Source organism: Dama dama, chromosome 21 (assembly GCF_033118175.1).
Source record: "Dama dama isolate Ldn47 chromosome 21, ASM3311817v1, whole genome shotgun sequence".
NCBI lineage: Eukaryota > Metazoa > Chordata > Mammalia > Artiodactyla > Cervidae > Dama > Dama dama.
Genome location: NC_083701.1, coordinates 33,762,792 through 33,788,937, shown reverse-complemented (window position 1 = coordinate 33,788,937; position 26,146 = coordinate 33,762,792). Strand labels below are relative to the sequence as shown.

Sequence of the window (26,146 nt, the reverse complement as noted above, 5' to 3'; positions counted from 1 at the left end):
CTTTGCCAACAAAGGTCCATCTAGTCAAAGCTATGGTTTTTCCAGTAGTCATGTATGGATGTGAGAGTTGGACTATAAAGCTGAGCACAGAAGAATTGATGCTTTTGAACTGTGGCGTTGGAGAAGACTCTTGAGAGTCCCTTGGACTGCAGGGAGATCCAACCAGTCCATCCTAAAGGAAATCAGTCCTGAATGTTCATTGGAAGGACTGATGCTGAAGCTGAAATTCCAGTACTTTGGCCACCTGGTGCGAAGAACTGACTCATTGGAAAAGACCCTGATGCTGGGAAAGATTGAAGGCAGGAGGAGAAGGGGATGACAGAGGATGAGATGGTTGAATGGCATCACCGACGTGATGGACAGGAGTTTGAGTAAACTCCAGGAGTTGGTGATGGACAGGGAGGCTTGGCGTGCTGTAGTCCATGGGGTCGCGGAGTTGGACACGACTGAGCAACTGAACTGATACCTGTTTTAAGTCCCTGCTTTCGTTTTTTCTATTACATGCCTAAACATGGAGTTGCTGGATTGTGTGGTAATGTGATATTTTTTAAAAGCTCTCCAGGTGATCTTCAAATATGCACGAAGTTTGAGAACCTCTGATACAAAGTGAGGATGAGTAATCTGGAAGGTTCATGAATGGTCTTATGGTGGGTTAGTGACTTCTTAGGAAAATGGTATGCCTCATTTTGTCATCTGGGTAGTTTTACTTTTTGGCTTTGGTCAGATTCTCAAAGCCATGTGGCTTTGGTCAGCTTCTCAAACCACTCTCAAGAGTGGTGCTGAGAGTCACTGCAGAGTCTAATTTACTATAGACAGAGATTTGAGTAGACATTCTCCAGAGAAGATAATGCAGTGGCCAAAAACCACTTGAAAAGATGCTCAACATAGTTACTAGGGAAATGCAGGTCAAACCAACAGTGAGATATCATTTCATACCCAGTAAGATGACTATAATTTTTTTTTTTTTAAGTTAAAATAAGTGTTGATGAAGATGATGGAGAAATTGGAACCCTCAGACTTTGCTGCTTTGGAAAGCAGTCTGGCAGTTCATCAAAAAATTAAATGTAGAAATACTGTATACTCACCCATTCCATTCCTAGGTATATATCCAGAAGAACTGAAGCTGTGTACAAGAACTGTGTACAAGTGTACAAAGATGTCCACAGCAGCATTATTCTTGATAAGCTGAAAAGTAGTAATAACCTAAATGTCCTAAGTGATGAGTAGATAAATAAATTGTGGTATAACTTTCATACATTGAAATATTTGGCCATAAAAAGGAAGTACTCAGACATACTACAGTATTCCTGAACCTTGAGAACACCATGCTAATTGAAAGAAGTGACAAGTAAAAGACCATGTATTTTGTTTCCATTTATATTACATGTCCCAATTAGACGTAAAGTCAGAGACTGCTGCTAGTTGCCAGGATGGGAGAGAGGAGGGATTGAGGAATAACTGCATAAGAAGCATGGAGTTTCCTCTTGGGTTGATGAAATGCTGTAGAGTTAGATACGGTGATGGTTGCACTGTCCTGTGATTAGGTTAAAAACACTGAAATGTATGTGTTGAAAGAGTGAATTTTGTGGCTTCTGAATTATCAGTCAGTCAGTTCAGTTGCTCAGTCATGTCAGACTCTGTGATCCCAAGAACTGCAGCATGCCAGGCTTCCCTGACCATCACCAATTCCTGGAGCTTGCTCAAACTCATGTGCATCAAATTAGTGATGCCATCCAACCATCTCATCCTCTGTAGTCCCCTTCTCCTCCCACCTTCATTCTTTCCCAGCATCAGGGTCTTTTCCAATGAGTCAGTTCTTCGAATCAGGTGGCCAAAGTACTGGAGCTTCAGCGTCAATCCTTCCAATGAATATTCAGGAACGATTCCTTTAGGATTGACTAGTTTGATCTCCTTACAGTCCAAGGGACTCTCAAGAGTCTTCTCCAACATGACAGTTCAAAAGCATCAATTTTTTGGTGCTCAGCTTTCTTTATAGTCCAACTCTCACATCCATACATGACTTGGAAACACCATAGCTTTGACCAGACAGACCTTTGTCAGCAAAGTAATGTCTCTGCTTTTTAATATACTGTCTATTATAGCTTTTCTTCCAAGGAGCAAGCATCTTTTAATTTCATGGCTGCAGTCACCATCTGCAGTGATTTTGCAGCCCCCAGAATAAAGTCTGCCACCGTTTCTATTGTTTCCCCATCTATTTGGCATGAAGTGATGGGACTGGATGCCATGATCTTAGTTTTTTGATTGTTGAGTTTCAAGCCAGCTTTTTCACTCTCCTCTTCACTTTCATCAAGAGGCTCTTTGGTTCCTTTTTGCTGTCTGCCACAGGGTGGTGTCATCTGGGTATCTGAAGTTATTGATATTTCTCCCGGCAATCTTGATTCCAGCTTGTGATTCATCCAGCCTGGCATTTCTCATGATATACTCTGCATATAAGTTAAATAAGCTGGGTGACAGTATACAGCCTTGACGTAGCCCTTTCCCAATTTTGAACTAGTCTGTTGTTCCATGTCCAGTTCTAACTGTTGCTTCTTGACCTACATACAGATTTCTCAGGAGGCAGCTAAGGTGGTCAGGTATTCCCATCTCTTGAATTTTCCACAGTTTGTTGTGATTCACACAGTCAACGGCTTTGGTGTAGTGAATGAAGCAGAACTAGATATTTTTCTGGAATTCCCCTGCTTTTTCAGTGTTCCAGTGGATGTTGGCAGTGTGATCTCTGGTTCCTCTGTCTTTTCTCAGTCCAGCTTGAACATCTAGAAATTCTCGGTTCACATGCTGTTGAAGCCTCGCTTCGAGAATTTTGAGCATTACTTTGCTAGCATGTGAGATAAGTGCAACTGTGCAGTAGTTTGAACATTCTTCAGCATTGCCTTTCTTTGGGATTGGAATGAAAACTGACCTTTTCCAGTCTTGTGGCCACTGCTGAGTTTTCCAGATTTGCTGGCATACTGAGTGTAGCACTTTCACATCTTCATCTTTTGGATTTGAAATAGCTCATCTGGAATTCCATTACCTCCACTTGCTTTTTTTGTAGTGATGATTCCTAAGGGCCACTTGACTTCGCCCTCCCAGATGTCTGTCTCTAGGTGAGTTATCACACCATTGTGGTTATCTGGGTCATTAAGATATTTTTTTGTATAGTTCTTCTGGGTATTCTTGCCACCTCTTCTTAATATCTTCTGCTTCTGTTAGGTCCATACCGTTTCTGATTATACCTCACTGTTAAAAATAATTTTTAAAAAGTAGCTAACTGAGGAGGGGGAGACATGGATAACTGGATAACTCCAAAGCAGAAGCTCCCATAAAAGAGGTGGAATAAGAATAATGCAGTTTAAGGGGAGGACCTACATACAGGACAACGTCACGGAAGGCTCGGGAGACAGAGATTTGTGAAGGGATCACTGAATGGACATGATCACAATGACAAACACAGCGGAAAGGTCAAGTCACACAACACAGGTGCCACCCTTTCTATCGACTCGACCTTCAAATATCATGATGGACAAGGGAGGCATTTTCAGTGGAGGTGGGGCCAGGGGTGGGTGTAATTGTTTTGGATCATGAAGTGAGTGGAAGTGAATAGGAATAAACCTCAGGCCTGTATTCCCTTACTTGAATCTCAAAATTAAACAAACTCCGAAACAGGAAAGGTTTTTATAACTCCTTTGGTGGTAAAACCTGACCTAAATGGATATGAAATGACTTATAATCTTCATTTGTACCACTTAGTGTGAATATTCATACATTTCACTGCAGAAATAATATTGAATTTGATTACAGAACGTGCACACAGGGCCCAGTGGGGATGTTATGAAATATGGCATATGCCATGTTTTCTCTTTCTAAAATTAAAATGTATCTATCTATCTGAATTCTAAATTCTTTGGGGTAAGGGAGCACAGGCCTGTAGTCTTGGGACAGGTCCATATGTGAAGGAAAGATGTGAGATTGTACGGTTGCTGGAGAAGGATTGAAACTCAAGGACAGGAATGGACCTGAGTGCAGTTAGAGGTGAACATAGGCCAAAAAAAAAGGGGGGGGGGGGTAGACATTGGCTGAAGAGAACTTTAGTAGCAAAGATTCAGAGAAAATGGGGAGGGAAATAGGAAATGGGGTTGTTTACAAGGGGAGGGGCTCACACGGCCTCCAAGAAGCCAGGAGTGACCAGGAGTGGCATTGAAGAGAGCAGTGGATTTCTATGTGAGTAAAAGGAAGGGAGGAATTCCCTGGTGGCTCAACGGTAAAGAATCCACCTGCAGTGCACAAGCCACGGGTTCGATCCCTGAGTCGGGAAGATCCCTTGGAGGAGAAAATGGCTACCCACTCCAGTATTCTTGCCTGGAAAATCCCATGGACAGAGGAGCCTGGCGGGCTACAGCCCATGGGGTTGCAAAGAGTCTCATGCAACCTAGTGACCGAAACAGCAACAAAAGGAAGTTGATATTCAGATGGATATAGTAATAATAATAATAATCAGATGAATCAGCTGTTAGCCAAAGTGGTAAAAACTGGAAATACCTGTTGGAAAGCTATTTACCTGTTGGGGTTAAGAGAAGGAGCTGACCAGAGAACAAAGGAAAGGATCTATGGGCAGGACTCTGGGTGTAAGGCAAGTTTAGAGACCTTGAGTGGTCTGAGGGGCCTCACTAACCTTGTGTGTGTGTGAGTCACTCAGTCGTGTCTAACTCTTTTTTTTTTTTTTCGTGTCTAACTCTTGTGACCCCATGGATGGTAGCTCACCAGACTCCTCTGTCCATGGAATTCTCCAGGCAAGAATACTAGAGTGAGTTGCTATTCTCTTCTCCAGGGAATCTTCCCGACCCAGGGATCAAACCCAGGTCTCCCATATTGTGGGCAGACTGTTTATTGTCTGAGCCACCAGGAAATCCCTCACCACCTTTAACTGTATGATATTCGCACTTATGGGGGTGGGAATGAGCGGGGAAACTTGAGGTTAAGTTTTGCAAAAGTAACTCTGTGAGAAGAGATGTGAATTAGGCGCCTGATGGTGGGGGATCCAGGGAGGTGGGGAGGGAAATGCGATGAGCAGAGAGGCAAGGGCCTCAATTCATGAGGACTGCCGTGGAGGAGGAAGACAGAAAGCAAGATCCATGAAGACTACTATGGAGGAGGAAGACAGAAAGCAAGTCTGAGTGCTCAAAAGCCGTGGACCAGAAGTGGCTTTCCAGGTGTACCAGTTCTGGGTGAGAACAGGTTCTGGGTGTGGTCACAGGAGGCAGTGGCCGCTGCTAGAGTTGAGACGAGGATCTATCAGGTTATTCAGGGTGGGGACTAGGTGTGGGCTAGAGAGGAAGAACTAGTTGAACACCAGCATTTTCAGTGAAGGTGAAGGATTAGGTGGCCTATTGGTCAGTCTCAGGCCAGAACATAAATTGGGGAAGTTTTAAGGCATGGGTTTCCAAGGAGCGGAGATTTTTATTCAAGGTCACCCTTGTCGTTGAGCGCTGGCCTGGTGCCTGCTCTCAGGAAAGCAGAGGGCAACCCCCCCCAGTCCCATTCCCAGGACACGTGTTGTAAGAGGACCAGCAGCTTCTGTTGGAATGGACCATGGGTGGGGGCCTGAAGGGAGGGCCCCCAAAGTAGCCCTCTTCCTGGGTTAAGGATGTAAGGGAATTGGTCACCACAGTATAGGGACTTGAGACGCACAGGAAGCGATGTAGGACGGAGCAGAACTCTTATGGACTGTATTTGGAAAGAAACTCAAGACAGAAAAAGAAAATAGTGGTGAACATATGTGAGAGAAGTTTCTCCTCTACTCCAATTCAAATACTGAACATTTTAAAATAGATTGTGAGGGATTTTCCTTTCCTTTTTTAATTGTATTTTTGTAGTTGTTCCCATTGTTTTAATAATACAAAGATTTATTGTTGTTGTTCTGTGGCTCAGTCGTATTTGACTCTTTGCGATCCCATGGACTGCAGCCTGCCAGCCAGGCTTCTCTGTCCTTCACTGTATCCCAGAGTTTGCTCAAGTGCAACCCTTTTTAATTTGCTAATGTTAGATTTTTCAGAAAAGTACTCTTAATTGCTCAAGTATCCTCTGTGTCATCATCCTCTCTGATAAATAATTTTTTCCCCCCAGTCACTGATTAAAAACAAACCAGACTGGAGACTTCTGTTTGTTTGTAATAATCAGTTAATTAACACCAGGAATGTTACTCCACCAGCCTTGACTAACTTGCTATTACCTCCCAGCCCTTGTGTGTGTGCTAAGTCGTTTCAGTCGTGTCTGACTCTTTGTGACCCCATGGACTGTAGCCTGCCAGGCTTTTCTGTCCATGGGATTCTCCAGGCAAGAATATTGGAGTGGGTTGCCGTGCCCTCCTCCAAGGGATCTTCCTGACCCAGGGATCGAACCCACTTCTATCTCCTGCATTGGCAGGTGGGTTCTTTACCACTAGCGCCCCCTGGGAAGCCCAGTGTTCTCAGTGCTGCTCTTCCTTTCTAGTCAGGGTTGGGCAGGCTTGGGCAGGCTTCCGCTGACCGTCTGGGGTCCTTCTGCAGAGAGTTCTAATTGGTCTGGGGTGGAGTCTGGAAAGCCATGTTTTTGAAAGTTCCTCAGGTGGTTCATTATGAGCCACTTCTGCTTCCATCTTTACAGAAGCAGTAAATCAGATGCTTTGCCAATCTGAGTATGCAGTGTTCATGCCAGATCCCTGACTTAACATTCTTCCATTCAAGTAAACGTGAAATGCTCATGAGGATCTGAAAGATACTAAATTATTAGTAACCAGTTTACATTAGAAAATAGGTCATGCCGTAGTCTTCAAACTTGCAAAACATTTGTGAAATGTTTTGTGAAATATCATAATATTCTTTATTGTGAATTCTGGTTAAACGAGATCTCAGATATCCTGCTAACGGGATTATAACTTAAGGCAGCCTTTTTGGAAAATAATTTGACAGTGCATATAATCTCTGTAAATAAGGTCACACCCTTTGATCCAGTAATTACATTTCTGAGGCTCTGTTGTATTGAGACTATTGATTATTATTAATCACATGATGTGGATTAGTACTTAAATAAAAGATATTCATCAGTGTTATTTATAGTGGTAAAAAATGGAAGCAAATTAAATGATTATAGAAAATGGTTAAATCTATTATGATTTCTTTATATGCTAGAATATCATAGAGCCATTAAAAATTATGTTTATAAAAACTAATATCACGGAAAAATCTTAGAAATGATAGAAGCATCTATAAAATTGTGCATGCAGTTTGTGCCCCCCACACACAGACATACACGCCCGTTTTATTTTTTAAGTTTTATTTTATGTTGGAACACAGTTGGTTAACAGTGTTGTATTAGTTTCAGGTGTATACAGAGTGAGCCAGTTTTATACATGTATCTGTTCTTTTTCAAAGTTTCCTCCCATTTAGGTTCTTACAGGGTGTTAAGCAGATTTCCCTGTGATGTACAGTAGGTCCCTGTTGGTTATCTATTTTAAATACAGCAATGTGTACATGTCAATCCCAAAATTCCCAGTTGTTTTAATTTAGTGGTAATTCTCTGTGTGGTAGGAATACATGCAATTTATTCTTTAGTATTTTCTATTTCTAAATTTTCTACTATGCACATGTATTACTTTTATTGAGAAAAATAATAAAACTTTAAGAAATCTTACTTGAATCTCTTTAGCAGAAGGAAGGAGGACAATTCCATTTGTGATGAATCATTAGAGAAATCACTCTTGCTCGTTAATAGTCACTGTTTTGTTTCCTAAATCCTTGCAAACCATCCGTTTATCTATTCCACAAGTCATCAGTCATCCACATGAAGAGAAACCCTGTTCTGATTAGCAGTCAGCCCCGCTCTGCCATTCCCCTCAGCCCCTGGCAACCACTGATCTGCTTTCTGTTTCTGTGGATTTGCTTATTCTGGATGTTTCCTGTAAGTGCCGTTGTATAGTATGTAGCCTTGCAGTATCCTCTTAGCTGGTCCTCTGCTCCTCCTCCCTACCCTTCCAAACCAGTCATGTGTCTCACTGACCAGAGGGTGGTCTCAACCACCTGGAGCTCAGAACTTTCCACTGTGCCTGTGGTCAAGGAAGGCGACAGGAACTACGACTCATTCTAGCCTCTAAGGTTTTCTATATCCTGACACTCCGAAGTAGACACTCACTATGTGGTGAGTAAATGGGTTCAATGAATAAAATGGATTCTGCCTTCTCTCTCTCTTTCCTTCTTTCTCAGATTGTTGCTCTTGAGTTAGTCAGATTTCAGGTCACCAGTGGGGGGGAAAACTTGCCCCCTGAAGTTGATGGCAGTGGTTGGTGACGCTCAGCAGGCCTCGAGGTTAAGGCTTGTTGGAGAGACCCAAACCCCCACCCCACAGCTGTCAAATCACATGGCCATGCAGTCCCCCAGCATCTCTGGTCCTCAGACACCCTCACCACCATCCCAGCTTCCCTTTGAAATGTAATACTCCTCCAAAACACAACTCAGACGTTCACCAGACCTTCGCCAAGGCTCCCCTGACCCTGGCAAGAAGAGATTTCTCCTCTGTGAGAAATCCTCTCCACTTGGTATTTTTCCTGTGTGCTGTATCCCTTGTTAGTTTACTGACTTCTTGTCTCTTCTTCCTAAATCTTTGACTTCTTGAGGTTAAGTTCTGTTTTTTACTCAGGGATGACATTACAGTGTCCAGAGAGCCCAGGAATTTGCCCTCAAGCAGCTACTTAATAATTATCAGCACAGTTGAACATCAGAAGGAAAGAAATGCAAGTAGAATTTTTAAATTAAAACCCTTTAATTTAGGTTGTATTTTTAATACCAAAAAGAGACCCATATTAATTAGAAACTTAACCTTATTAAATTGTCCAGGGCCCAAATGTGTTTTTGCCCTAATAGTCGTGACTCTTGATTTTGAATTACTGCCTTAAAACAAAATACTAAGCTAAAGAAATCATACGTGTTGTGAACGTACGTATATAATGTGTTGTGATTTCTCCGAAAGCTTAGTCTTCTCCACATCATCTGGCTTAACTGAAACCAGAGTTTAAGTTTCAGCTTAATGAATTCTTTCTCTTTTTGCCCCAATACTAGAAAAAGGAATATGATGCAGTCATGTGTCTCTGATGTGTCAAGCAATTATCTTAATTTTCTTCAAGTTTTCATTTCATGCTGATTACAGTTATGGTTAAATAAGGTATAGTGGCCTTACAGATCTTTATCCATAGGTGTAGGTTTTACAAAAACAATGATATTTTACTCTCTCAGTGCAAACACATTTTTAGAACTAATTGAAATAAAAAGTACAGAACCAAGTGCTTCCCTGGTGGCTCAGTGGTAAAGAATCCACCTGCCAGTGAAGGAGACACAGGTTCTAACCCTGAACTGGGAAGATATCCTTCATGCCGCGGAGCAGCTAAGCCGGTGCACCCCACCTGCTGAGCTGTGCCCTAGAGCCCACACGCCCTCGAGCCTATTCACCACCACAAGGAAGCCACTGCAATGAGAAGCCCTTGCACCACAACTAGCGAACCCCCTGCACAAGAACAAAGACCCAACACAGCCAAAAATAAATAAACAAAATTATATATATATGAAAAATATAGAATGACACATTCTACAACAGGAGGAGTTTGTTTTAATCATTTCAGTGCCTATTTGAGACCACGTAATCCATAAAATTATTATTTGTAACACACTGTCAACTCATTTGGGTTTAAGTTGGTATTAACTACCAAAAGGGTAATTAGAAGCTCCATTCCTGAGTTCAGTTATGTATTTTTAGTTTCCCAAAATGCAGTAACTCTGTGTCTGGAGCTGCTGTCCACTGACAGCTCTCCAGAACAGTGCTCTCAATCTGTCACGTCGAGAAAGTTCTCTAACCACCCTACCCCCACCCCACCCCACCCACTCTGATCCTGAGGTCAGAGAATCGGGCTTCCCCGTATGTCACGATACTAACGATGTGATTACTTCCACTGAAAGCTGTGAGTCCCAAGTTTGAAACTTAAACTGAAGTGCAAATCTCTCATAAGCTAAAGTATGGTTGAAAAACGAAAGCCACTCAGTTGTGTCCAGCTCTTTGAGACTCCATGGACTGTAGCCTGCCAGGCTCCCCTGTCCATGGAATTCTCCAGGCAAGAATACTGGAGTGGGTAGCCATTCCCTTCTCCAGCGATCTTCCCGACCCAGGAATCAAACCCCAGTCTCCTGCACTGCAAGCAAATTCCGTATGGCCTGAGCCACCAGAGAAGCCCCTAAAGTGTTGTTAGTTTTGGTGATTACCAATGTGCTGGAGAAAAGAAAATGGTTAAAGGAAGTGTTTTGGCTTATATGTTCAGGTGCCAAGGTAATTTTTAAAGTCTTTTCAAATAATGAATTCATGGTAAATAACTTTCTAAAGTCTAGTAATTCTCAGTTAGCCCTTCTGTAGGTATGTGTTATTTGCAAATAAAAATGCTTAATTTGGCTTATTTTTGTAAGACCAAATTGGGTTGGGGGAGGGGGTGCTGTTGACCCAGCGCTGCCTTCTGTTTTTGATGGCAGCCTTGCCTCGTAGCGAATACTGTTTGGAGTTATTGTAACGATCTGACCAAAAGAAAGTTTGTCGGAATTTGTATGGTGAAAAAATGAATCAGCGGTCCTCCCACCAAACCAAGTTTTTCCTCCTTGCTCACTTTCCACTTTTGTGGCAGAGGCTAGAGAAAGAACATAAAAAAGAGTATTCCAGAAAAAGACTTCTTATACGGGAAACATAATTTAAACCGCCCAAAGGAGCTATATAACTATATACTTTTTTCTTCTCTAACCGCGGACATTTTGTTTGGGTTCTATACTTTGTCCCCGGGACATGTCTTGCCTTTGCTTCATGTTCCCGTTTGACTGGAGACAAAGAACCCATAGGACAGCTTGGCGTTAAATGAGCATGAATGAGAAAAGTAAAGCGAGAGTGTTACCTCTCTGGCACCCAGAACCTGGAGCAAGAGGCAGTGGTGGTGTGTGGGTGCCAGGACAGTGGCCTGGACCCTCACTGGGAAGCAAACAACTGTTGATGCAGGAGAAAGAAGCGTTATCCTAGTTGTATGTCCTGTCGACCATGGAGGGGCTTCCCAGGTGACTCAGTGGTAGAGAACCTGCCTGCCAACGCAGGAGACTCAGGAGATGCAGGTTCAATCCCTGGGTCAGGGAGATCCCCTGGAGGATGAAATGGCAACCCACTGCAGTATTCTTGCCTGGAAAATCCCATGGACAGAGGAGCCTGGTGTGCTGCAGTCCATGGGGTCGCCAAGAGTCAGGCACAGCTGAGCACAGTGATGGGCCAGGGAACATTCAGTAGAAGGGAACCTTTACTTCTTCCTAGTGAAATCTATGAGGCCCACACAAAGAGGATGGCTTTCCAGCTGAACTTGAGGAGATTTTCCTGAGGAAGAAGAACGATTTGAGTAACCTTTGCTGGAAGACTCTGATGGACATTGTTGGACATCTTGGACATTGTTCTTGCTTTAAAAGACTTGAATCCATGGGAGAGAGAAAACATGAGATTGTTCCAAAAGTTAAGACTAACAGATAGTAATGAGTCCAAAAGGACCAAAAACCTCCATCTTTCTCATTTAGAAGAACTTGGGGTGAATTTGGAAAATATAACAATTTGGTTGTAATTGAGTTTCAGTAATTACAGAATACTATTAGAGAATATCCTTTGGTAAAAGGAAAGAATTTATACTTTAAATTTCATTGCTAATACTTAATGGTAAAAATGAGGTCCAATTTCTTATTTCATTCACTTTAGGCATTTTTCATAGCACTTACCATAGAGTAGCTTGACCTCTTTTTATGCTCTATTTTTCCTAAAAAATAGCATGTAAGCAGTTTGTTTATGATTTGCATTCTGGAGAGCTGGTCATTTAAAAGAATCTGTTTTGCTTGTTGTTGTTTTTTTTCCAGTGACACAGCCGGGTCTTCCTCCTCCCTCCTTTTTTCCTTTTGGTAAACTCTTAAAAATCTGATGTTGTAATGAAAAAAAATTTGGAAAAATAAAAAAATTAAATTTTACCCATAGTTCTTCATTAAACAACTTAGCTGCTAATATTTTGGTGAAATTTCCTCTAATTTTTTTCTGTAAATTAGTTTTTCTCTCTAACTGTAGTTCACCATCAACTTAGATTGTTTCATAAGCATTTCAGTTCAGTTCTAAGTCAAAGTCTTGCTGACTTTGTGAGACCCCTTGGACTGCAGCACGCCAGGCCTCCCTGTCCATCACCAACTCCCAGAGCCTGCTCAAACTCATGTCCATCGAGTCAGTGATACCATCCAACCATCTCATCCTCTGTCGTCTCCTCCTCCTCCTACCGTCAATCTTTCCCAGCATCAGGGTCTTTTCCAATGAATCAGCTCTTCGCATCAGGTGGCCAAAGTATTGGAATTTCAGCTTCAGCATCAGTCCTTCCAGTGTATATTCAGGACTGATTTTCTTTAGGATTGAGTGGTTTGATCTCCTTGCAGTCCAGGGGACTCTCAAGAGTCTTCTCCAGTACCAGAGTTCAAAAGCATCAGTTCTTTGGCGCTCAGCCTTCTTTATGGTCCAACTCTCCCATCCATACATGACTAGTGGAAAAACCATAGCTTTGACTAGATGGACCTTTGTTGGCAAAGTAATGTCTCTGCTTTTTAATATGCTGCCTAGGTTGGTCTTTTCTTCCAAGGAACAACTGTCTGTTAATTTCATGGCTGCAGTCATCATCTGCAGTGATTTACATGCTGTTAAATTAAACATATAATAATATATCAATTAAATAAGCCCTTGTACATGCTCAGTTACTCAGTCATGTCTGACTCTTTGCAACTCCATGGACTGTAGCCTGCCAGGCTCCTCTGTCCATGGAATTCTCCAGGCCAAGAATCCTGGAGTGAGTTGCCATGCCCTCCTCCAGGGGATCTTCCCGACCCAGGGATTGAACCCACATCTCTTACATCTCCTGCATTGGCAGGAGGTTTCTTTAGCGCTAACACCACCTGGGAAGCCCAAATAAGCCCTTACTAGGTGCCAATCATTGTTTTATGCTCTTTACATTCCATGCTTTCCACAACCTTATAAAAGTATTATTATTCCTACAGTTCTAGAAGTGAAGAAATTTAGGTCCAATGGCGTTTAATTAGTATAATTAACACAACTAATATGTGGTGTTCCAGGGAGTCCAAACCTGAGTTGACACCAGAGGATATACTCTTAGCCACTGCATTGTACAGCTTTACCTGAATTTTGTTTTAATGGTTGCATAATAAAGAAATTCTATTCTGGATCTTAGAGTTCTGTTAGGAAGGTGTCACCCTATCGAGAGAGAACTCTGACCACCGAGGTAACGTGGCATTCCTCAACCCCACCTACAGTATACTGTATCCTAACCCTTAGTTTTTTTAAATAGCTCTGTTCACCACTTCATATGGTAAATGTTTATTTGTTTCACTATTTCTCTTATGGACAAATACTTGGTCTCTTTTTTTCACTGCTGGTATCCGCCAATACCTAAAACCATCCATGGGCTGTAATACAAATTCATTGAAACTTACTGAATGATTTCATGACCTCTGCCTTCAGGTTAGTGTTGCATAAATTCTGATTTTCATAATCAAGTTCCATTGGGACTGATAGGCTGAAAGGACCATGTGATCTGTGTTTCCCTCTGTAAATCCCAAGAATGCTAGGCTCCGAGTACCCCAGGCTGGTGGGTAAAACAGAACACCCCACACTTCTGCACTGTAGCGACGTTGCATGCCTACTAAAGGTCAACTTCTAGTCCAGACTGGTTTATGCTAGTTGTCCTTGTTATTGTAAGCACATAAATATTATGTAACTGATTAAGTGTTTGTGTGAAAAGATACATATGTTTCTATAAAAACTAAAATACTTTTGAAAAGACTCAGTCAGATGGATCACAATTGCTCCCAAGTATGTATCTGCATTTATAAAAGGCTGGCAAAAAATAATGAAAGCTATACCTCATGAGCATTTATAAGAACTCTTAAGTGTCTGAGTTCTAACTATATTTTAAATAAACAGAAATTGAAAGTAGTAGACAATGCCTTAATGATAGGTCTGATTTATTCAAGAAAGACAATATGAAACCCCAGTGGAGACTGATACTCAAATGTATTATGTTTAAAGTTGAAATGATTTAAGTAGTAGGTATCATTTTCTATAATTGCACTTGATAACTGCCTTTTAAAATTAACCAATTAATACTGCTGATTCTGTAGGAAAAGAAGGCTTTTTCTATCTTGAATGAAACTCAGAATTCCTGTATGCCAGAGAAAATTCCTAGCTGGTTTTATTATTTCAGTACTTCATAATAAATTCAGTAATAACTAATACTTCATTTTTCTTCAGGATATAATTGCTTATGAGCCGATGCGAGATTTCTTTTCTGCCCTAGAATGTGAGCTTTAACTGGACGGGGGCTCTTGCCTGTTTTGTTCCAGGCTCCGTCTCCATGCCTACAACAGTGCCTGCTGCATTAATTATTTATTGAATGAATAGAAGAAAGAATCTACACATTTTTTACAGTATTTTTCATTTTGCAATGATACTGCTATATTTTTAGCCAAAAAAAGGATACTTTTAAATTAGATATTTAGCATTTATCAAATTGAATTAAAATATACTGCTTTCTATAGTTTACATAAGTCTGTGTCTCTCTTCAGTGAAAACATTAAAGGATAGGAGCCTTGGTGCTCATCCAAGTGATTGTAGTGATTAAGAACTGCGGAGCTGTTTGGATTCACGGATGAGAGCTCTAAGAAACTTCTAATGATATGGGCCTTGCCCAGCTTACGGTGGCTTGTTTATACCTCAGTTTCTTCATCTGTAAAATGGTGATAATCATAGTTACAGGAACTAAAGGTGTTACCTGTGTATAAAGTGCTTAGAGAATACCTGCCAAGGTGATAAGCACTCAGTAAATGATAGCTGTTATAATTACACCAGAGTCTGACTCCTGACCTGTCCTTTATTATCTGTGTAACTTGAACAAATTACTTATGGAAACAGGTCAGAGAGGTTAGATAATCCGTAAGAGATGAGTCTCTGTGTGTGTGTACTTGCACATACAGAAAAAACAAAATGAGTTTTTAAGTAAGAAAAGTGCTTAACTCTTGTAAGTACCCAATAAATGTTAGCCCCCCCCCCAAATAATAATAAAACAATCAACATATTACACTATGGGAGAATATTGTCATTGACTTTAAAATGTTTTTCAACTGAATAATAAATATTTTTTGTGTGGGTAGAGGCTGTCTTGCTCTTAACCATTTCAGTAAGTTTTTCTCATAAATTAGGAAGGTTTTTTTTAATCTCAAAGTTTAAAATGGGTTTCAGAATAAAGAAAGAGAATTGAATTTTAATCTGGACAAGTTATGAAACTCAAAACACAAGTGCTACATTGTGGTTCTTAGTCTGAGGACTTCTTTCCAGAACACCAAGCCTTCGGTGAGAACTGGTTTTCCAAGTATTAAATATGGACTGAGTACACCGTGCTTGAAGTGCTTACATTATGCAAGGAATGAAGCTTATTCCCTGGGTGTTTCCTCATCCGAGGCCTTGTTAAAACCCGGTCTTGCTATTCCTGGCTGTCTGTATTAGCACCGGCTGACATAGTTGGGTATAGAAGCAGTATTAAGGACCTTGTGTGTATTGGTCGCACAATTGTGTCCGACTCTTTGCAACCCCATGGACTGTCCTTGGAATTCTCCAGCAATAATACTGGAGTGGGTTGCTATTTCAGGGGTTCTTCCCAACCCAGGGACTGAATCCGGGTCTCCTGCGTTGCAAGCAGATTCTTTACCGTCTGCACTACCAAGGATTAAGGACCTTAGCCTATGAGAACTGAGAAAGTGGAAACTGTCCTATGCCACTGATGTCAGACTAGACCGACCGCCCTCCCTCCACACACACACCTTAGAAAGCTCTCTCATCCTGACACATTCTGCGCTGAATTTTGCTAAGAGAAGACTTTCAGAGAGGATATTTTTCCCCTCTTGGAGAGATGGAGATGATGGAAATGTTACAGCAAAATATTTGTGTAACCAGCAAACATGAATTTAGCCACTTACTTGATTATTGCAGCCTGTGTTAAAAAGCTGCTGCCGCACATTTACAGCCTAATGTGTTTCTCACCGTCTTCCCAATGGCATCTTGAAGTGTCTCTCAGCTAAAAAATTCATGAGGATTATTGACTTTCAGTCAGAAAATGGAATATGTCTTCTAGTTACTGTCTAATATACCACTCTCAGGCCATTATACAAAAGTAAATGTAAGAGTGCAGCCCGCTGAGAAGGAAGGAACTTTTAGCCTGAACATTGGTTCATACACGTTGTTACTGTCCCCGTGGAGTAAGGAACAGCGCAAGAAGAGGTAGGTAGTGAAGCTGTTTTACTTGGAGAAGAGCTGTAGTTGTAGCCTGTGGTATTTTTTTTACTCCTGTGTCCAGCTGGAAACTGTTAAGTGTTTTATCTTTGAAAAATCATCTCATGATAATAATAGTATGTGTTTGGCTTATTGCAGTTAACTTTAAAAAAGGCAAGTGTAGAGTAAGCTGCTCAGAGGTAGTGAAGTTAAGCCGAGAGTTTGTTTCCTATCAGATGCCCTTTCTTCTGGTTTTATATGAAGGGAGTTTCCTAAAACTTGGCCACCTGACTGTTGTCACTCCATGAATTAACATGCGCTTTTGTGAGTCTCATTCTGTAAATACACACTGTAACGTATGGGGTAAACTAAAACTTCATTGTATGAAAAGCAAGAAACAAATACTGTCAGGTAAAGATGAAGTTAAAACTGTTCTTAAGATCTAGTAAAAAGTAACACTTTGGGGAAAATCATAGACCATTTTACTAACTAAAATTTAGTTTTGAAATGATGAGTAGTATCTTCTGTCACTGTGTTAGTGCATTGCTTGTTTTGCCAATGGCAAGGAAAAGTTTGGTCTCTTTCTCTGTCCTTTCGTCCCTGCCTTCAGTAAATCCTCATAGTCCTGCTTCTGTTGTATTTGTATGTGTGGTGCTTCTTTGTCCGCTTGTTTGAATGAACCAACAATATATCCTTTCATACAACCTATGTACGTACTGCATGGAAAGTTTGTTAACTCCTGCCAAGGGTTGGGGTCTTACCAAAATATTGTTTGCTTTGGGTAATTGTGTTTAGTTGACACTGTTTAGAAAGTGATTTCTTCCCCCTCCCCTGTCTTCACTGCTGTATCATCTAACTGACGTCTAAGGATTGGCCCACTTGATTTTCTACCTTTCTCAAGCCTCTACATCCTTAAGGCACATAGTGTATGTTTTCAACATTCGATGCTGTGTTTCTTTAGACTTCTTAAGAGTCTGACCCAGAAAATTCACTTTTGTAAAACCAAGACCCTCCGGGAACACAGTATACTCTGAGGAAAAAATTGTTTACAGTTTAGAATGAACAGATGTTTTTTACTTGTGATAGAGAAACAATGCATACATCTAACTTTTTTTTTTTTTCATACATCTAACTTTTAAGATGGACTTCTGAGCTGTGGAGGGACCTCAAAGATTATCGTCTCATGATGAATTCAACAGGATAGAAATGGAAAAGTGTTTAAGCAAACAGAAGTGTGTACACTTTTAGTATTCCTTGAGTGTTTCTTTCCCTTACTAAGTTTATGAAGAATCAGACCACAGATGACACAATAGTGTCATCTAGAGACACTCTCACTATTGTAGAGAGAGTTTTAGAAGAGCCGGAAGGCCTTGGGAGGCATAGGAGCCTTTCTGGTCTCATATCAAGAGCTGGGTGATTTATCAGCCGGCTCCTCCCCACGTTAGCTGTTTGATAAGAAAAGTTGTTTCAACAGCACTGTGTGTCCTTTCATTATAAATTTCATCTCCAAGTAGGAATTTCATAGCAGGCCTAATGTTTTATAACTGTTTCTTGAAAATGGCAGTAGAAATCTGATGTTTGATCACTTATTATGTTTGAATTTCAGCAACAGTATTATCCTTATTTATTCTTTAACTGAATTTGTTCAGCATGTAATAAATCTGACAGTTTTACAGGCCCTGTTTGGAAGATGGCCAGTACCGATAAAAGATAAAATATACATTACCGTTTACATGAATTCTGGATGATTAACTGGTTTTAATGGCATGAGATAGTATTGTGAACACCTGCTTTGTTACCTTATAAGTTGCATTGATGAATTTCATGCAAGAAGAGTGCTTTTTTTTTTTTAAGCTATGTTGAGGGTTAACACGGAGAAGGCAATGGCACCCCACTCAAGTACTCTTGCCTGGAAAATCCCATGGATGGAGGAGCCTGGTAGGCTCTAGTCCATGGGGTCACTACGAGTCGGACATGACTGAGCAACTTCACTTTCACTTTTCACTTTCATGCATTGGAGGAGGAAATGGCAACCCACTCCAGTATTCTTGCCTGGAGAATCCCAGGGATCAGGGAGCCTGGTGGGCTGCCATCTATGGGGTCGCACAGAGTCGGACACGACTGAAGCGACTTAGCAGCAGCAGAGGGTTAACATATTACTTTGCTTTCATCATATCGTGCTAAGCGTTAAACTGACATTGTTTACTCACACACCCCCGCCCAAAGTATTGTTACTTTAAGAAAATCAAACATTGGTTCTTTGCTCTACTGTCTAGTTTGTACAGGCTGACATTAGAGGATGTAAGGGAAGATGTGCTATCAGTAATAGCAAGGCTATTGTTTTGCTCTAGACAGCAAGAATGGACAAACTGAAACTTCTTTTCCAGTCTCGTCCTTTCACACACGCACCCCCCCACCCCCAGTATTTGGTAGAAACTGGCTTATTCTCAATGACTATAATTTCCCATCAGGTACAACCCAGGAATTTACTTGTGACATTTTTAGTTTTTATGATTTATACTGAACATTTCAGAATCCAGAAAGAAATGCTCAAGAACATTAATTTCATGTGAATATTGAAAGCATGCAGACCGTTTAAGAAACTGTTAGTTTACACCTGCTCACAAAATAAAATGTCTAAAGCTTCAATGCTGCCCTTCTGTATTCTCCATCTCCTTCCCTTTGTTGAAATTAATATTTAACTTTGATCTACAAAATTTCATTAAAACTCATCTGTATATACAATTTATTTTCTAATAAATTTTCACTGTAGTATCGTTGATTTGAACAGTGTAAGTTTCAGATGCCCAGCAAAGTGAAGCAGTTATGCATATACATATAGCCACTCTTTTTTAGATTCTTTTCTCATTTAGGTCATTACAAAATATTGAGTATAGTTCTATGTGCTATACAGTAGGTTCTTATACATTACCTGCTTTACATATAGTGTTGTGTATATGTCAGTCCCAATTTCCCAATTTATGCCTGGCAGTTTATTTTATTTTCAGTGATTTTTCTATGTGTGCTTGTGGTGTTTTGTTGAAATGCATCACTGCTGCCCCTTCATGCAGAGTTACAATTATTTGGTATGTATTTGGGGACAAGTAAAAGTAGATGATGCTGACACTAATGTTAAATCCCCAAACTGAGTATATACAACTTTTAAGTAAATCGGTCTCTTATTTTAGCTAAATGACGAGAAGCTTTCTGATCATTCTGATAGGATTACTATTAAATACTTTTGGCGGGGTGGCCTTTTTTATCAACAAACTTATCACATATACCTTCTATATGGGGTATTTTGTTACAGATTGGGGATTCTATTTTGATGATAAAAATGTTTTTTGATTGATAGAAAGCTATTTCCAGGGTGGAAATCCCCTAGGTTGCTTGTTGAGAGCTCACTCAGATTGGATGAGTAATTCTTTTGGGTTGGTTGGTTTGTTTTTTTCGTGCTCGTGAGTGAAGCCATGGGAATTGTGGTTCTAGGAGAAACACTGAAAGGGAATGTTTGGAAGGTGTCATCAGAGCTGGGTTCTGGTGTTTTGGCTTCCCCATCTGTCCTTTTAAGTATTGATTGATTTACTTTTATTTTGGGCTATGCTTGGTCTTCGCTGCTGTGGCTGGCCTTTCTCTAGTTGCAGCATGCGGGCTTCTCATTGAGGTGGCTTCTCTCGTTGCGGAGCACCAGCTCTCGGACAGGTAGGCCTCAGTAGTTGCTGCAGGTGGACCCACTAGTTGTAGTTTCCGGGCTCTGGAGCGCAGGCTCGATAGTTGTGGCACATGGGTCCATTTGCCCCACAGATGTGGGGTCTTCCCAGATCAGGGATTGAACTGGTGTCCCCTGCATTGCAAGGTGGATTCTTAACCACTGGACCATGAGGGAAGCCCCCCACTTTTTATACCTCCTGCAATGCCCTAGCAGCTGCCACACCTACCTGCCCACAGCCCAGCTCAGACCCTGCTTCCTCCCCACCGGCAGAGTGTCTCACAGGACAAAGGACACCTGTTTCTCTTTAGTGGAGCTTTTCCTATATAAGTCTCCTACACAAATTTCTCTCCTCACCCCCATCTTGTAGAGAGACAGATCCCTTCTCATGGCCCTCACACGCCAAGCCTGAGTCACAGCAGTGGGCAGGCAGTCTTTGAAGGAATGAGTGAATGATATTTAGAGAAGGGGTAGGGATTGGAGCATGGGAGCCAGGCAGTCCAGATCTTGGTGCTTCTCGCGCCTGACCTGTGACTCCTGATTAGAGGAAGAATGGCTATTTTGATGAAGCAACCCCTTAGCGAAGAATAGAATATGTAAACCTGTGTGTCAGTCCCACTTCCACCCTTTGCTGATCCACTCCATGGCCTTGTGCTATGAATGATAATGATTATCCCCATTTTACAGAAAAGATAATTGAGGCATGAGAGAGAACGTCTTAAGGTCCCGTAACTAACATGGTGAAGCTTGGGTATGGTTCCTGCCTCTTTACTCTCCAGCTTCTTGTAGTCTGTTTTTGCTGATTAAATTATATCTGGCAATTGCTTGGTGCAGAATAAATGCTAAATGAACAGTAACTAAATACAGATTATACTTATCAGCCCAAACCTGTGAATGCACCACAGGGCCTCGGCGCTTAGTTACGTTGCTCCCAGCCTCAGGAACCTGCCACACTAGCTTCCAGAATTGTCCCCTCCTGATGCAGCCTCTGGAATACAATGTAATTAGCACCACCTCCCTCAACTCATCCAGTGTCTGTTGGTTCTCCTTACATGTGATTCCTCAAAAAAAAAAAAATATATATATATATATATATAATTTCCCTCCCCCCTTGGATCAGAGTTGAGGCCAGAAGACATGAGTGTGCTGGCTGGAGCACCCAGATCCTAGCCTGGGCGCAGCTGGGCAGTTGGATGGGTGTGTGACGGTGCTCTCACCATCAGGCCTGCCTGGCCCTCCTAGCCCACCTGCCTCCTTGTCCTTGCTCTCAATGGACCTGTCACTCTTCCAGCATCATCTGTAAGTCCCTGACCTTCTCCCAACTCGTGCTTACCTCTGATTTTTCCAGACTGAATAGGATGAAAAGCCACTTTTCAGGAAGTGAAGGAGGGTGAAGGTGGTTTTCAAAGCCTGAGGGACAAAAGGCAGGAGAAGGTGGCATAGAATTGGAACTCAAGGAGAGATTGCTAAATGCTGACTTAGACTTTTGGGGCTGGGGGTTTTTTCTTTGCTGAGCAGTTATTAAACACATTGAGTAACAACCATCTTCCATTTCCTCAAAATCTTTGCCAGTCCTTTTGCATAGTTCTTTTGAAATGTAGATCTCTGTCACTCTTGTTATTTGCAGATATAAATGTTATTTTGATGGTGTTCACAATGACACATGTGAACACCCTGATTCTCTTACCATATATCCTTTTATTTTCTTAGGGAAAGGAATTCAGCAAGTGGGCCAATAAGTGGCCTCCCCGACTAAGGTCAAAAATGTTCCTGATCTTTTGAGTGCATCTTAAGACTTCCGGTGATAGCAGCTAGAATCAGGGAAGGAGGTAGAGTCTGGGTGGCAGGATGTGAGAGGAAGTCACTGCTCAGGGAGGGAGCCACTGGGAGAGGAGGGCCTGGTGGGGGGCGGGGGAGATCCTGTTTGAAGGACAGTGCTCACCAGGACAGGGGTGTCAGAGCAACCCGGTCAGATTTGGAAGCACAGCTTTGTGGTGAGGCACTGCCTCTTCCTGGGGCTGTTTGTCACGAGTGAGTGATTGCAGTACTGATGTGACATTGGCCAACCCCAAACAGAGACTGGGAGGAGCCCCTGACAGCACCTGTAGGTCTCACGTGGGGCACAATTCCTCCTGAAACTGGAGGCTGGCAGCAGAGACACCAGGCTAGCAGATCGTAGTTCAGGTGCTGTTGACATACAGCTCCTGTTGGAAGAGTGGGCCCACTGAGGTAGGCTTGTTTGTTTTCTAATTGTTCACCTTGACATTTGCTTAACTTAAGCAGGGTTACCAAAAAAAAAGTCTTCTCATTAGGAATTATACATGTACATAAATCAAAACAGTGTGTTAATTGCTGCTGTCAGATTTCTGATTGAACTCAGAGCTCTTTTTATTGTCGGCAGAATTGACCATTGGCTCCCCTAATTTGCCTTCTCTGTGTTTGCTGTTTCAGTTGCTGATATGTGTTCAAGATGAGTGGGATGGGAGAAAACACCCCTGACCCATCCAGGGCAGAGACGCGGAAGCGCAAGGAATGTCCTGACCAGCTCGGACCCAGGTGAGACCCTCACCGTGGCCCAGGAGAGCCGCGCACACCTGAGCCTTGGATTTGAAGTTTTATCCTATCTGTTTCACACCTGATTCACATGCTTTCCTTGGTTTTTCTCCTTAACTGTCAAGCCTTTGGATAAGTATTATTTAACTTGTATAGATATGCTAATCGGTTGCAGATTTTATTCTTACAAGAAGAGGCATGCTCCATACTTCCTCTAGGTTCCCTGTGTACTGATTCTTAAAACTAGTTTATTCTGCATAATCTTGACTGTTTCACATTTTTACTCCTTTTTGCTTTTAGAATGTCATAAAGACAAGAGATCCCATAGTAAGAAGGTTTGATGCTAAGAAGTACCAGCTTTTTTTTTTTTTCCTTCCTTTTCTCTTTCTTTCCTTCTAAGAGCAAGAAATGAAATGTTAAATCCCTTTGCTTTTGAATTGATTACAAAGACTGAGGATCTTCAGTGAATAAAATAATTTTTTAAAACAAGTTTCATGTTATATATTATGGGTAGAAGTATGGGTTGTTATGACCTCTGTATGGGGTGGTATAGCAGTATCTGTTAAAATTATAAATGTATATCCTCTTTGAACTAGCAGTTCCATTTCTAGGAATTTTCCAGTGATACATGTTGACACATGCAAAATGACTTATGTATGAGGTTGCTCGTTGCAACACTTATTATAAACACAAAAGATTAGGAAAACCCTGAACATTTGTAGGGAGCTATGTAAATAGCTCTGACACATCCACACACAATATAGCTCTGAAAAAGAGTGAGGACACTCTTTATGGGTTGATATTTAGCAATTTCTTAAGAATATAGTTACAGAGGAAAAGCAAGGTTCAGAAAATGTGTATGGTATCCTACCATTTCTACATAAAAAGAAAATAAGAATCTGTATGGTTTTAGGGTAATTAGGAGACACAAGAGTTGTTACCCATTTTGGGGAATGAAGACTCGGGAACAGAGGTAGAAGAGAGACTTCACTCTTTTGATGATTGAAATCATGTAAATGCTTTTAACATTTAAACAGCCACTTGTATTCAATGGCCAATAGAAAGTCTGGGTGAGGAATACTAGGGAAGAGCACTGGGAGCCGGAGAAAGAGCAGAAAGCCTTTTCCCCGTCTAGTTGCCAAGCAAAATAAGCGGATTGAATGGCCACTGACCACACTACAACCCCAGTCCCAGGCTCCTGGGTGCACCCTCTGGATTCTGTGGTCCTCCCTGGCCAGCCTCAGCCTGTCTGTCAAACTGCCTTCACAGCCCGTGGTCCTGGCCGAGGAGGTGGTGGCAAATAGAGCCTTTTCTCCCCCAGTCTTCTGCTGGTTCTGGGGGTGTGCACGGCTCCCACCACGCCTGCCCCCCTTCTCACATGTGTGCCATTTAGTAGGTATCTTTGGGGGCTGGGGTGAGGGAGGGAGGTGGAAGGGGCAGAAGGATCCAGAATTGGAATGTGGCTCTTTAGTGCATGGCAGCCATGGCCTTCCTTTCTCCAGACTTAAGAAAGTAGAAGCCAGGAGTGAAATTGAGACTTAGCAAAACCCAGTTCTGGTCACTGAGTGATCTTGGACAAGTCATGCAATCATTATAAAATAGAGAAACTGTGTTCTGTCTTAGGTTTCTTAGTTCATGAAAATAATGCTAATATGTAAATGCAAGCATATGAATGTCTGTTACAAATTAAAAAGTTTTATAAATTGGTATTACATACAAATAATTATATGTTAAGAACATAGCGAGCTGATATTCTGAACAGTGTACTTTTCTTATTTATTGTATTGTTTGAATGTCAGCCAGTGGACTCTGTGCTGTATTTGAGAAAAAAAAAATGACACCCTGTAATTATTAAAGGGAACTTCTGAGTTTGCTCTTTCATCAAATTCAGATGAGAAGATCTTGCCAGTTTTTATTTTTCCCTCCCTTCCATTAACATTTTAAAACTAGAGTTGAACTTGGACCGTTTGTTTACTTTTTGCTTGTCATTCAGCTGAACAGTTAACAGAGACCCTGGGTCAGTTTCACTTTTGTTTCTAGCTGCACTGTGGTTTTTTAACATTATCTTAACAGACCGTTGGGTTTAATTATTAACATCCTAAAGAAGTATATGAAATGATAAAGATTTATTTTCATTATTTTGCCGTGAAGTTTATTTATTCCTGTTATAACTAGTTTAACTTCCCTTTCTTAATCTTAAATTTTTACAAGCAAGAGCTCCTTTCCATTTCTAAAACTCTTTTTCATTCAGTAATAAATTTGATGCCTGTTTGTACCAAGTGTCGCTTTAAGCACAGTGCTGGGCAGATCATCATTGTCATTGTGAAGCGTGCAGTCAAGTGGGAGACATTAAACACATTGAACAAATGATCGCATAAGTGAATTTGTAATTACCAACTGGGACAGGGTCGATTTAAAAACAAACAAAAAAAATGCAACATTTGGGGCAAATTCAGGATTTTTCCCCCCAAAGTACTTCCATGTTTCTACATGTAACTTTTGTTTGCTCTCTGTATTCATACATAATTAACATTCTTATCTCTTTCATAATAGCCCCAAAAGGAGCACGGAGAAACGTAACCGTGAACAGGAAAATAAATATATCGAAGAACTTGCAGAGCTGATTTTTGCTAATTTTAACGACATAGACAACTTTAACTTCAAACCTGACAAATGTGCAATCTTAAAAGAAACTGTGAAGCAAATTCGTCAGATCAAAGAACAAGGTAAGAGGACCAAATGAATACTTTGGAGAGTTGAGTTGCTTTCTGTTTTTCCTTGTGTGAGAAATCCCTTCAGAGTCCCTTTAATCCATTTCTTAGGCTTAAATTATTGATGAGAAGATGATGTCACAGTGCAAGATGAATGCAGGTATCACTTGCAGTGGTTTATAAATAGGCTCTGTATAAAATTCAACAATCCCCTAAAGATAGAGGGGGCCAAGGTGAGGCAGGGTGATGTAACTTTTCATCTAGTAAAACTCAATTAGGTGCCCACTGATCCCACGCCACCTTGGTATTTTCATAGCTCACACAGCGAGTGACTGTCAGAATTTGCAAGTGAGGAGCCAGGCAAGGATAGAAACCAGAAGGGGGAAGTGAGCCACCTCTTGTTTCAGTTCGTCAGCATGTTTAAGTCTGAGCCTCAACTGGCCACGCCACTAAATTAGAGTTTCATATCCCGAATGACAAGAGATTTGAAAGGCTCAACCTCGAGAGAGAATTCTTTTGTGAAGTTGAAACACAGAACATGACAGCTCTCTTCCTGGGCTTTTCTTGTCTGTCTTTCTTTTTTTTTTTCCCTGAGCTCATTTTCTGCCTCTTTCCTTTGATATTTTTGCCCGCAGAAAAATACTTAAGAAGATAGTATTTTAAAAATCACATCGGACTTTGTAGTGCCAAAAAAAAATTGTATTAGGCAAGTACGAACAGCGTCTTAGCACCTAGGGCCAATATATGCTCATGAAGTGTTCATACACTGCCTTCCTTTGGG

General features: G+C 41.3%; 1 protein-coding gene across 10 annotated transcripts in view; it reads left to right on the top strand.

Moving 5' to 3' along the window:
- Positions 1-26,146, top strand: part of NCOA2 (nuclear receptor coactivator 2) — a 283,865-nt gene that overhangs the window by 164,825 nt on the left and 92,894 nt on the right. For all 10 annotated transcript variants that reach the window (XM_061123460.1, XM_061123465.1, XM_061123455.1 and 7 more), the window contains 2 exons: positions 22,553-22,657; positions 25,208-25,380. In XM_061123460.1, the coding sequence (XP_060979443.1) occupies positions 22,572-22,657; positions 25,208-25,380 (259 nt within the window). In that variant the 5' untranslated portion in view covers positions 22,553-22,571. The remainder of the gene's footprint in view (positions 1-22,552; positions 22,658-25,207; positions 25,381-26,146) is intronic.